Here is a 12,159-nt window from a genome sequence, read left to right on the forward strand (position 1 = left end):
CTCTGCAAGTGACGCATCGAGTCGCAGGTGGGCACAGTGAAAATTTACGTTACTTATACAGGGTGGTCAGAAACAGTCTGGAAAGCCTGCAGGGTAGGCTGCGCTGGGAAATAATTGCTACGAAAAAAATTGATTCTATGCGCCGTTTCCGAGTTAATTAAAGTTGAAGTTAGCCAGTCAGGGCGTTACGCGTTCAAGTTCACGCAGCTCGCCAGAAGGGGTGCCGCCAAACATGTTCTTCATTTGGTTTCCTAAAACCGAACAAGAGACTGATTCAAAAACTGGACATGAGACGATAGTAAGGAACGAACCCTGGCCAGAGGCTGAACGGTCTCCTTCGCTACAATCAGTGCTATGTGAACAACTGACATTAATTGTGTCTGGCTGGCCGCTTGAATCTGTGCGCGCAAAGACTTGATTGGCTAATTTCAGTGCTAATTAACTCGGAACGGCGCAACATACCGTTTTGTTTTTCTTAACAATTATTTCTTCGTAAAACCTACCGTGCAACGCGATTACGAGCTTTTCAGACTTTTTCTGACTTTCCTGCACAGTTAAATGAAGTTTTTGGAGGCAATTTGAAGCATGTACAATGTTTTACTTACGTAGTTTAAAACATTTTCTTCTATGAAGTGAGGGATTCAGTCAACAGGAAAAATATCCGACATAGATTAAAACTGTATTAATTGACAATCAGTCTTCTCAAGTGTTTCATTTCATTAACTTTGTCTGTAACTCTTGTTTAGTTAGCTAAGGACACACGCAGTCTCTAATCACTACAAATTTACCTTTCTTTCTTCTGTGTACCTTTCTTTATTATACACATTATAGCAAATTTGTGATTACGTTGTGTAATTTCCGAACACATACGTCCTTAGCCAGTTCCACTTCTGGGTTCTTAACAGGGGCTATAGTCACATTTTATCACTCCCACATCTAAAGAGTATTTCTGTTTCCATGTCCTAGGTTCTCATGCGTGATTTTCCTTCCTACATTCTTCTTGATACTGTTAACCATTACATCCCTTAATAAACGTTGTTATAAGCAATTCTTCATGAAATTTTGCATTAGGTTGTTGTTATTCAATTTTAAAAAAACTGATATCTTTCATTATTCCGTATCATTTAATCTGAATGTTAAATACACTTTCTGTTACTGTACTTATATTGTAAATGCGTATCTCCATTTTCTGAATTTGGAAACTCTTGTTAGTGACAAAGTACATTGGGCACATTTTGAGCACCCTGATAATTTCCCGTTTCCAATGCATCCTTATTGGCTGTACCTCACTATGTGCTTTGTGATACGGTCGTGTTAGGAACTGTGATACACTGTCCTAACCGCTAAATGTTTAAAAATAAATAATTATATTACATCTTTCGTTATTGATAACCATTGCTCTTTATTTGGCTATGTCTGAACATGGTTGTTCAACAACTGAAACCAGTTATCTAATTGTTTCTGAGTGTCCTGGAAATTGCTGTAAGCGATACGGGGCAGTTAGCTACACTTCTTTGGAAATGAAGGACTTAGAAAAAATCAATAGACGGTCTACAAGAGTTTCTGAAGAAATATGGAAACCCAATTACTGCTGTAGCAGAGTTGCCTCGCAGACTGGGTTATATTTATGAAAGAAAATGCATAGATAGTTGGGCTAGTAGTGTTTTATTGCGAGGAGCGCATGATGCAATGTGATGCTATAGAGGAAAAAAAACAAGGTAGATAAATTTGCTACTTTTTTAAGTCTAGTCTACGAAGACAAGTTTACTGTTCTCGATAAGCGACATAAACGTTTCTGTGTGGACACCAAATTTGGAAAAAAATGTATGCAATCTCTTCATTTCCTAAGCGTTTCACTTAAACACAAGAAATCATCCACATACGGTTCGTCCGTTCCATCGGCAGCCACATAACGTTCAGTGTTGTGAATATGGAAGGCGATACCACTCTCTCGTATATACGTATGTACAGTAACAATCAGCTGGATAGCTCTCACAACACCACGACTGGCGTCCTTGTTAAAATAGCGTGCTAAACTAATGTACTATCTAATGTACAGCTCTGAGTGAAAACACTTCCGCGTATAAGGTGTTCCAAGGAACGTTAAGAAAGGTAGGCAAATATTTTGATTAGCAAGGTTGATGTATTCAAATTTCGGAGTATCATCAAACATTCAATGATGTGAACGAAGACATGGAGCATAGTTCAATATGTCCCAAACAAGGTTTTAAGGAACTAGAAAGATCCACCGTGCCTTAATGAACGATGTTAGAAAGTTGCTACGAAAGCAAAGAGAGTTTCATCACAGATTTAAGTGAAGTCACAGCTTAGCTTCAAACAAAAGTTGAACGAAGCGAAAATGAACGTAAGGAGAGTTATGAGAGAAGAACACAATGAATTTTTAATTAAAATTTTCCCAGCAGATCTGATTATAATTGTAAGAAATTACGAATAAGTCAATAAGCGTATCTAAATCAGGTATTAAGTCGCTCAGTGACCATATCAGTACCGAAACGAAAAAAAAGTATGAGAACGGTAAGGCCGAGGTAATGAAACCCTTCTTCCGAAACTATTTCACACCGTAAGATGTAACAGGTTCCTCCTTTCAATTACCGCATGAACGCCGATGTGGCAAATATTTAGAAAACTGATCGCGGAATAGAAAAGCAACAACAGTCGCTTGATAATTGAAGGACGTATGGACTGGATCAGAAACCTGTGAGATTATACAGAGATTATGTGAGAGAACTTGCTCCACTTCTAGCTATAATGTATCGTGGGAATAATTAGGGGTTACCAGTGACTACAGAAAAGTGCAGGTTATTCACGTTTTCCAGAACAGTCGTAGATGCAAATAATTGTAGGCCCGTATAGCTGACGTCAATTTGTTACAGATTTTTGGAACACGTATTACGCCAGCGTATTGTGATATTTTTGGAGAACGAAAATATCTCCAACTGGAAATGGACATGAATTCGCCAAACAAGAGATCTTGCGAAAGCCGCGCAGTCCGTCCGTGAGATTCACAGCGCGGTAGACATCGGCGCTCAGGTCGATGCCGTGTTCCTCTACCTCAGGAAGGGATCTGACACTGTCCCATGCAACCGTTTAATGAAAGTAAATACGAGCTTTCCGTCGGACCAGATCTGCGACTCGTTTCAAGACTTCCTTGCAGACAGAACTCAACACGTCGTTGTTAACGGAATAAATGTAAAAGTAATTTCAGTCTATTCCAGGAATGTGTGATACATTCTTTACTATATAGTGTATAACATGTAACGGGTATAAGTGCAGATATTTTTATATGTGTTACGTTAAGACATACGCACACATTATGGTATTGTTTGTTTTTCCTTTGAGTCAAAGTCTTCCCGCAAATATGCCACATAATTTTCTACCACATGTTTTCTGCTTGGTCATAATTACACCACTAGATGGGCTACGCGTGCCAGTATTCGCTAACCATTTTGCGTCCATATGTCCCGACTTCACAAAGTGAGCAGCCATCCAGGGGAAAATATGCACTAATGGCTTGCCCTTGCCACATGTACATGGAGGAACTACCCAAACTAAAAGCATACTACACTGCTGGCCATTAAAATTGCTACACCAAGAAGAAATGCAGATGATAAACGTGTATTCATTGAACCAATATATTATACTATAACTGACATGTGATTACATTTTCACGCAATTTGGGTGCATAGATCCTGAGAAATCAGTACCCAGAACAACCAACTCTGGCCGTAATAATGGCCTTGATACGCCTGGGCATTGAGTCAATCAGAGCTTGGATGGCGTGTACAGGTACAGCTGCCCATGCAGTTTCAACATGGTACCACAGTTCATCAAGAGTACAGACTGGCGTATTGTGAAGAGCCAGTTGCTGTGCCACCATTGACTAGACGTTTCCAATTGACGAGAGATCTGGAGAATGTGCTGGCCAGGGTAGCAGTCGAACATTTTCTGTATCCAGAAAGGCCCGTAGAGGACCTGCAACATGCGGTCGTGCATTATCCTGCTGAAATGTATGGTTTCGCAGAGATCGAATGAAGGGTAGAGAAACGGGTCGTAACACATCTGAAATGTAACGTCCACTGTTCAAAGTGCCGTCAGTGCGAACAAGAGGTGACCGAGACGTGTCACCAATGGCACCCCATACCATCACGCCGGGTGATACGCCAGTATGGCGTTGACGAATACGCTTCCAATGTACGATCACCGCGATGACGCCAAATACGGATGCGACCATCATGATGCTTTAAACAGAACCTGGATTCATCCGAAAAAATGACGTTTTGCCAATCGCGCACCCAGGTTCGTCGTTGAGTGCACCATCGCAGGCGCTGCTGTCTGTGACGCAGCATGAATGGTAACCGCAGCCATTGTCTCCGAGCTGATAGTCCATGCTGCTGCAAACGTCGTCGAACTGTTCGTGCAGAGGGTTGTTGTCTTGCAAACGTCCCCATCTGTTGACTCAGGGATCGTGACGTGGCTGGACGATCTGTTACAGCCATGGGGTCATCTGGACTGCTAGTGATACGAGGCCGTTGGGATCCAGCAGGGCATTCAGTATTACCCTCCTGAATCCACCGATTCCATATTCTGCTAACAGTCATTGGATCTCGACCAACTCGAGCAGCAATGTCGCGATACGATAAACCGCAATCGCGATAGGCTACAATCCGACCTTTATCGATATCGGAAACGAGATGGTACGCATTTCTCCTCCTTACACGAGGCATCACTACAACGTTATACCAGGCAACGCCGGTCAACTGCTGTTTGTGTATGAGAAATCGGGTGGAAACTTTCCTCATGTCAGCACGTTGTAGGTGTCGCTACCGGCGCCAACCTTGTGTGAATGCTCTGGAAAGCTAATCATTTGCATATGACAGCATCTTCTTCCTGTCGGTTAAATTTCGCGTCTGTAGCACGTCATCTTCGCGGTGTAGCAATTTTAATGGCCAGTAGTGTACTCGTAATACATATAATTATTAGTCTGCAAATGACACAAATACTCATGCAATTTTGTTCAGTACATCGTCCTCAGTCACCAGTAGAAACGTCTGCACTTATACCTGTGTGAAAGAATGATGGATACAAAATTTTAGACGAGATGAAAAGAACACTTTTTAATATCGCAAAACTGTCACAGAGGCACTTTTTCCTTGCTAGGCGATCATGAAGATTTTGGTGCTAGCTGTTTCCAGAGATGGTCCTCAGAGTCCGGTGGGATGAATATTGTTTTAGAAATGTTGCTGAAAATGTCTTCCGTTTACATTAATGCGCAACTGGCATCTGCGTGCTAATAATTGTGTAACATGCTCCATCGCTGCAGTTTCAGCCAATTGGCAACTAGCTCTTCTGGAGTATCTGTTACTGTCTTGTATACTAAAGACTTAATCACGCCCCCCCATAAAAAGAAATTCATCTCAGATATGTTTGTATACCTAGTCTTTTTACATCCTAAATAAGTGACCTTGTGATTTATCTTGGAGGCTAACCAACGGGGTGCCTAGTAAGTCTTGATAATTCATCGATACTTTGAATTGAGAATTTAAAATTTACTTTCATATGTGTAGCTGCAAGTAAGCTACAGACGCAGCTTCCCAGAGAGTTCTTGCAAGACCTATGTGCCAAGCCAGCCTGTCCTTCAGTACAGAAGTAGTCCATTCCAGTAAAAGCTGCTGACAGGGTATGCTTTCAGCTCTCTGCTGAATGCACTAACGTACCCTTGCCACTGGCTAGCCAGTAGGGAAGCGCGAGAAGCGAGACCCACGTTTGCCCCCTCTTGGCTTCTACGAATGCGTTCAGTAAGTAATGCAACACATTTTTTTCTGAAAGGAAGTTCATTTTATTAAGGATTCAAATGTACCATATTATTCCCCACTCTAATAGCTACAAAACCATATTTTTCATCATACTCCCAGTGCGACGGCCTTACGCCTCATTACTGGGAGGACCTGCATCGTACCATTCTACACGCACGCCGGAGCCATCGTCTTGCTGCATTAATAAACTTTCCACCACACACCGCTACTTCCTGCAGAGTGTGGTTTGAACTTCTTCTTAGCACGAGAGACGGTGTGGTGCCGCTCCATCGATTACCGGTTTTTTCAGTTCGAAGTCATGAACGCATGTTTCATCGCCTGTGACGCTGTTCGATAAAAAACTGTCGCGATCAGCTTCGTTAAGCGCAAGCAATTACGCACAGACGATCCTTCGTTGCTCTTTACGGTGTTCTGTTAGGCGGCCCGCTGGGTATCGTCGCTGGCACACTCCTTTGACTATCCCAATTAATGGGCGAGTGTGACAGGGCTACCACAGAGACGTCTAGGTGAGCAGCGAGGGAATTGATTGATTGACTGTGATCCGTCGATGACCTGGAAAGAGAGTGTCCACATTCCGAACAATGAGAAGTCACAGCTGCATGAGGCCGCACGGCACGCGAAAGATCGGACTGGTTCTCGTAACCTTGTTGCGAAGACTGCGAAGATGACATTCGCCTTACGCAAAGACACACCTCGCTTTTGTTCACTGCCAGATTTCCGTAGACATTCTACAAGCATCTATGAATATTTTTGACGCTCTGGTTTTCCATCAAAAGTAACTCTGTGACGCTGGCCGAGGTGGCCGAGCGGTTCTAGGCGCTACAGTCTGGAATCGCGCGACCGCTACGGTCCCAGGTTTGAATCCTGTCTCTGGCATGGATGTGTGTGATGTCCTTAGGTTACTTAGGTTTAAGTAGTTCTAAGTTCTAGGGGACTGATGACCTTAGAAGTTAAGTCCCACAGTGCTCAGAACCATTTGAACCCATTTTAACTCTGTGACAGCTGTCTGCTTGGAGCCAGCTTCGATTACAGGCTCCATTTTGAAGGCTACGTATAGCACCGCAACCTATAGGAATTTCTTGAAACTATAGTGGCTGAAGCGGGAATATTCCACTTCGCCCTACAACAAATTCCGCGTATTTTGAACTGAAATTGGCTGAGTAAAAACAGGTGTTTTGCAATAGTTATTGAACGCCACTTGTACCACTGCTAGTCATTTCCTTTCCTGATTCACTCGCAAATAGAGCGAGGGAAAAAGACAGTCTATATGCTTCAAACGCAGGTTCTCTGAATTTTCTGCACATTTTTCCTCGAAAAGAATGTCGCCTTCTCTCCAGTTCCCGAAGGCTGCCCGTAACACTTGCATGCTGTTCGAACCTACCATTAACAAATCTAGCAGCCCGCCTCTGAATTGCTTCGATGTTTAATCCGACATGGCACGGTTCTCAAACACTCGTGCAGTACTCAAGAATAAGCCGCACTAGCGTGCTATATGCGGGCTCCTTTAAAGATGAACTAAACTTTCCTAAAGATTCTTCCGGTAAACCGAAATCGACCGTTCGCCTTCAAAATGTTCAAATGCGTGTGAAATCTATGGGACTTAACTGCTAAGGTCATCAGTCCCTAAGCTTACACACTACTTAACCTAAATTATCCCAAGGACAAACACACACCCATTCCCGAAGGAGGACTCGAACCTCCGCCGGCATCAGCGGCACAGTCCATGACTGCAGCACCCTAGACCGCTCGGCTAATCCCGCGCGGCGTTCGCCTTCCCTACCACAACCATCACATGCTCGTTGCATCCCATATCGCAGTGCAAACTTACGCCCAGATATTTAAACGGACTGTGCCGAGCAGGACACTATTAATGTTGTGTCCGTACATTGTGGGTTTATTCTCCTCTTCACCCGCATTAACTTTCATTTATTGCATTTTGAGCTAGCTGCCATTCATGCATCAACTAGAAATTTTGTGTAAGTCATCTTGTATCTTCTTGCAGTCACTCAACTCAGACACCACACCTCGGCAAACACCCTGCCCATCCTGTCTGCCAAATTATTTAACTATAAAGAGCACAATAGCGTTCCTATCTCACTGGCCTGGGGCGCTCCTGACGAAAACTTTGATGAACACTCGCCGTCGTGGACAACATACTGGATTCTGTAACTTAAGAAGTCTTGGATCCGCTGACATTTATGTGAACATGTTCCTTACACTAGTACCTTCCTTAACAGGCTGCAATGGGGCACATGTAAAAAGTTTTCCGTAAATACAGAGATATGGAATCAGCCTGTTGCCCTTCATCCACAGTTCGCATTATATCATGTGAGAAAAGGGAAAGTTTAGTTTCGCATGAGCTATAACTTCTTAAACCACGCTCATTCGTGGAAATAAGATTCTTGGTCTCACGAAAATTTATTATATTAGAACTGAGAATGTGTTCAAGGATTCTGTAGCAAACAGACATCACGGATTTTGGTCTGTAATTCTTCGAGTCTGTTCTTTTGGCCTTCTTATACACAGGAGTCACCTGCACATTTCTCCAGTCCCTTGGGACTTTGCGCTGGCCGTGCAATTCGCGGTAAATGCAAGCTAGGTAAGGGGCCCAAGCCGTAAATCGAATTGGTAGTCCACCCGGAACGTGGTCACTAGCAATCGAAAATAATGTTTAATGAACGTAACGTATTGCGCATAAATAGAAGAGGACATCCAAAACTATTCGATTTCACTATTTGTGACACCCCACTGGAAACAGCAAGTACCGTAAAACAAAATGTACGAAAAACAGATGCCCAGCTCAGAGTCACAGGAAGAATCTTAAGAAAATGCAAGTCATACACGATAGAAGTGGTTTAAAAAACATTTATTCGGTCGGATCTGGAGTCTTGCATCTCTGTCTGGGACACTTTCGATGTTAGTTTCATGAAAGGGTTGGAGAAGACCCAACTAAGAAAAGCTGGTTTTGCCACAGGATAGTTTATTAAGAGAGAACGCATTACGAAGATGGACTACAAACTCCACTGGCAGGCACTACAGGCGAGAAGCAGGCCGTTGTGGCAGAGCGGTTCTAGGCGCTTCTGTCCGGAACCGCGTTGCTACTACGGTCGCAGGTTCAAATCATGCCTCGGGCATGGATGTGTGTGCTGTCCTTAGGTTAATTAGGTTTAAGTAGTTATACGTCTAGGGGACAGATGACCTCAGGTGTTAAGCCCCATAGTGCTCAGAGCCATCGGAACCATTTGAACAGGAGAGAAAGTATGTTCCAGGAAGAATTGCGTAACATATTACTGATTCCCACAAAGATCTCGTGAAATAACCTCAACGAGACTATCCTAAATATTAACGATAATACGACTGTTTACCAACAGCCATCCATCCTATGCGCCATTTGCGAATGCGATAGCGAAGGAGGAATGAGGTAATGGTACCAGAAGTACTCTCCGCCAAACACCGTAAAGTGGACTGGGAGTATTGATTGTTTAAGAATTACTGTCCCATATAGTAGTAATTGCTACTCAGAACTATAAAAAAGGCCTATAAGAAACGTGTAAGCATGCTTATTCAAATACAGACATATAAACAGGAAGAATACGACGCTGCGGTCGGCAACGCCCATGTAACAAGTGTCTGGCGCAGTTGTTAGACCGGTTACTTGCCGCTACAATAGCAGGTTACCAAGATTTAAGTGACTCTAAACGTGTTGTTGTAGTCGGAGCACTAGGGTGGGACGCAGCATCTCCGAGGTAGCGATGAAGTGGGGATTTTCTCGTACGATCATTTCACGAGTGTACCGTGAATATTAGGAATCCACCAAAACATCAAATCTCCGACATGTCTGCGGCTGGAAAAAGATCCAACGACGACTGCAGAGAATCGTTCAACGTGACAGAGGTGCAACCCTTCCACAAACTGCTGCAGATTTCAATGCTGCGCCATCAACAAGTGTCGGCGTGGGAACCATTCAATGAAACATCATCAATATGGGCTTTCGGAGTCGAAGGCCCACTCGTGTACCCTTTATGACTGCAAGACACAAATATTTGCATCGCGCCTGGGCTCGTCAACACCGACATTGGACTGTTGATGACTGGAAACATGTTGTCTGGTCAGATTGTATCGAGTGAATGGACGTGTACGAGTAGGGAGACAACCTCATGAATCCATGGACCCTGCACGTCAGCAGGTGACTGTTAAAGCTGGTGGAGGCGCTGTAATAGTGTGGGGCGTGTGCAGTTGGAGTGATACGGGACGCCTCATACATCTAGATACGGCTCTGACAAGTGACACGTACGTAAGCATCCTGCCTGATCACCTGCATCTATTCATGTCCATTGTGCAAATCCAGCAGGGCAATACGACACCCCACACGTCCAGAACTGCTGCAGAGTGGCTTCAGGAATGCTCTTCTGAGTTTAAACACTTTCACTGGCCACCAAACTCCGCAGACAAGAACATTATTGAGCATATCTGAGATGCCTTGCAACGTGCTATTCAGGAGAAATCTCCATCCCCTCGAACCCTTACAGGTTAATGGACAGCTGTGCAGGCTTCTGGCACATATTCCCACAAGTACTACGCCAGACATTAGTCGAGTACATGCCACGTCGTGTTGCGGCACCTCCGTGCTGGCGGGGCCCTACACGATATTAGGCAGGTGTACCAGTTTCTTTGCTTCTTCAGTGTATTTGTCCACAAACAAGTGCGTGTTGAGATACGGCCCGTTTTGCTTATGTCGAAAACTCTCAACACTTCGTATCTAATTACATTAATACTCTTTGACGAGTCGCTGGAGACAAGAGTTCGTTAAGCCGAAATTGTCAGAACATATGCCCGAACAACCTTCGAATTTTCGGGGTGGAGATTCTCGCCGTATGTTGAGACCAGAATCTGTCAGATGCGGTAGGGTCGAGTAAATGTGTTGATAATAACGTTCTTGTGTATATTCAATAAGGATGTGTTTATGTAATTTAGGCATTAAACGGTATTGTGGATGAGTATCAAAGGTGTTTGCCGATGAAGAGAGATAGCTTTCCCTGAGTGTTTCAGACTAAAATCTGTATGTCGTGTGTGAATGTATCACCCTCAGTAATGGGTAACGCGATTTGTCACGATTTGTGCACAGAAAAACGTCTCCAAATTATCCAGCAATACTTAATTGCACAGGAAAGAGAAATTCACCCACATCAGTCTTCAGAATTTCCCGAATCCAATGCACTTTGTCATAGTACTTACAGATTACAACTCCAATGCAGTCAAATTCCGTACAAAATGGTTCAAATGGCTCTGAGCACTACGGGACTCAACTGCTGAGGTCATTAGTCCCCTAGAACTTAGAACTAGTTAAACCTAACTAACCTAAAGACATCACAAACATCCATGCCCGAGGCAGGATTCGAACCTGCGACCGTAGCGGTCTTGCGGTTCCAGACTGCAGCGCCTTTAACCGCACGGCCACTTCGGCCGGCCAATTCCGTACAAACAGGGGACAAATTTAATACAAAATATTACAAGTGCCCAAGTGAATCAATACGGAAGCATTTAATCTCTAAAATATGGACTACTTACGGTATTCCCACCCGTACCCGTGACGACCTCCTGCGATACCTGAAAAAAAAAAAAGTTGTTAGTTAACTGTCACTCTAAAATGTGAGACATCGCACGCAGCTGTTTCAAATTAAAGTGTCTGTGGGGGGATACTTTCCTTGTATCATTATGCTTGAATGAACATTCGCAGGTCAACTATACGCTAAGCAGCAAGAAGTGCTTGGACAAGCCACTGGATGTGCTATCCACAATTTCACGGTGGCATTGTAACTAATACTTCTGCCTGGACTACCCTAGTCCAGTGTCTCCCTAACACAAACTTCAACTTACGCATAAGCAAGCTCTCCCCATTACGTACAAAGCTGACGAATTAAGAAGGGGAAAATCACGCTGGGGTGAGGTGCGAATTAATGTTGGTGTTGGAGAGGGCATTGAACTAGGGTGGTCTGCGAATCCACTGGATGCTAACTGCCTGAGGGCTGGCTGTGCGCCTCAAAGGCTAACAAGAGAGACGGTGGATTGTGTCAGGGTTAAAACTTCATTTTCCGTCAGAACGAATCAACAGACAGAGGTAAGTGAAACTATTGCTACCACAGAAGCAAGTGAACAGGTTTGGGACTCCAGGAGCCATCTTCAATTCTGAAGATGGCTACTAGAGCCTGCCATCGCATATGTTCACCAGGACTATAATTATTAATAGTTTTACATTATTATCAATTGTAACTGTGTGATAAAAAGGCTGTCTTTATGAAACTGCACGCGACTGCAGGGATGCAAA

The 12,159-nt window shown here is 43.8% G+C and overlaps 1 protein-coding gene across 1 annotated transcript in view; it reads right to left on the minus strand.

The window, feature by feature from the left end:
- The window catches only part of LOC124787662 (lysosomal-associated transmembrane protein 4B-like), an 80,045-nt gene that overhangs the window by 27,986 nt on the left and 39,900 nt on the right, over positions 1-12,159 (minus strand). Inside the window, exon 4 of the mRNA XM_047254473.1 lies at positions 11,403-11,441. Coding sequence (XP_047110429.1) covers positions 11,403-11,441 — 39 coding nt within the window. The remainder of the gene's footprint in view (positions 1-11,402; positions 11,442-12,159) is intronic.

The sequence above is a fragment of the Schistocerca piceifrons genome, chromosome 1, assembly GCF_021461385.2.
Source record: "Schistocerca piceifrons isolate TAMUIC-IGC-003096 chromosome 1, iqSchPice1.1, whole genome shotgun sequence".
Lineage (NCBI taxonomy): Eukaryota > Metazoa > Arthropoda > Insecta > Orthoptera > Acrididae > Schistocerca > Schistocerca piceifrons.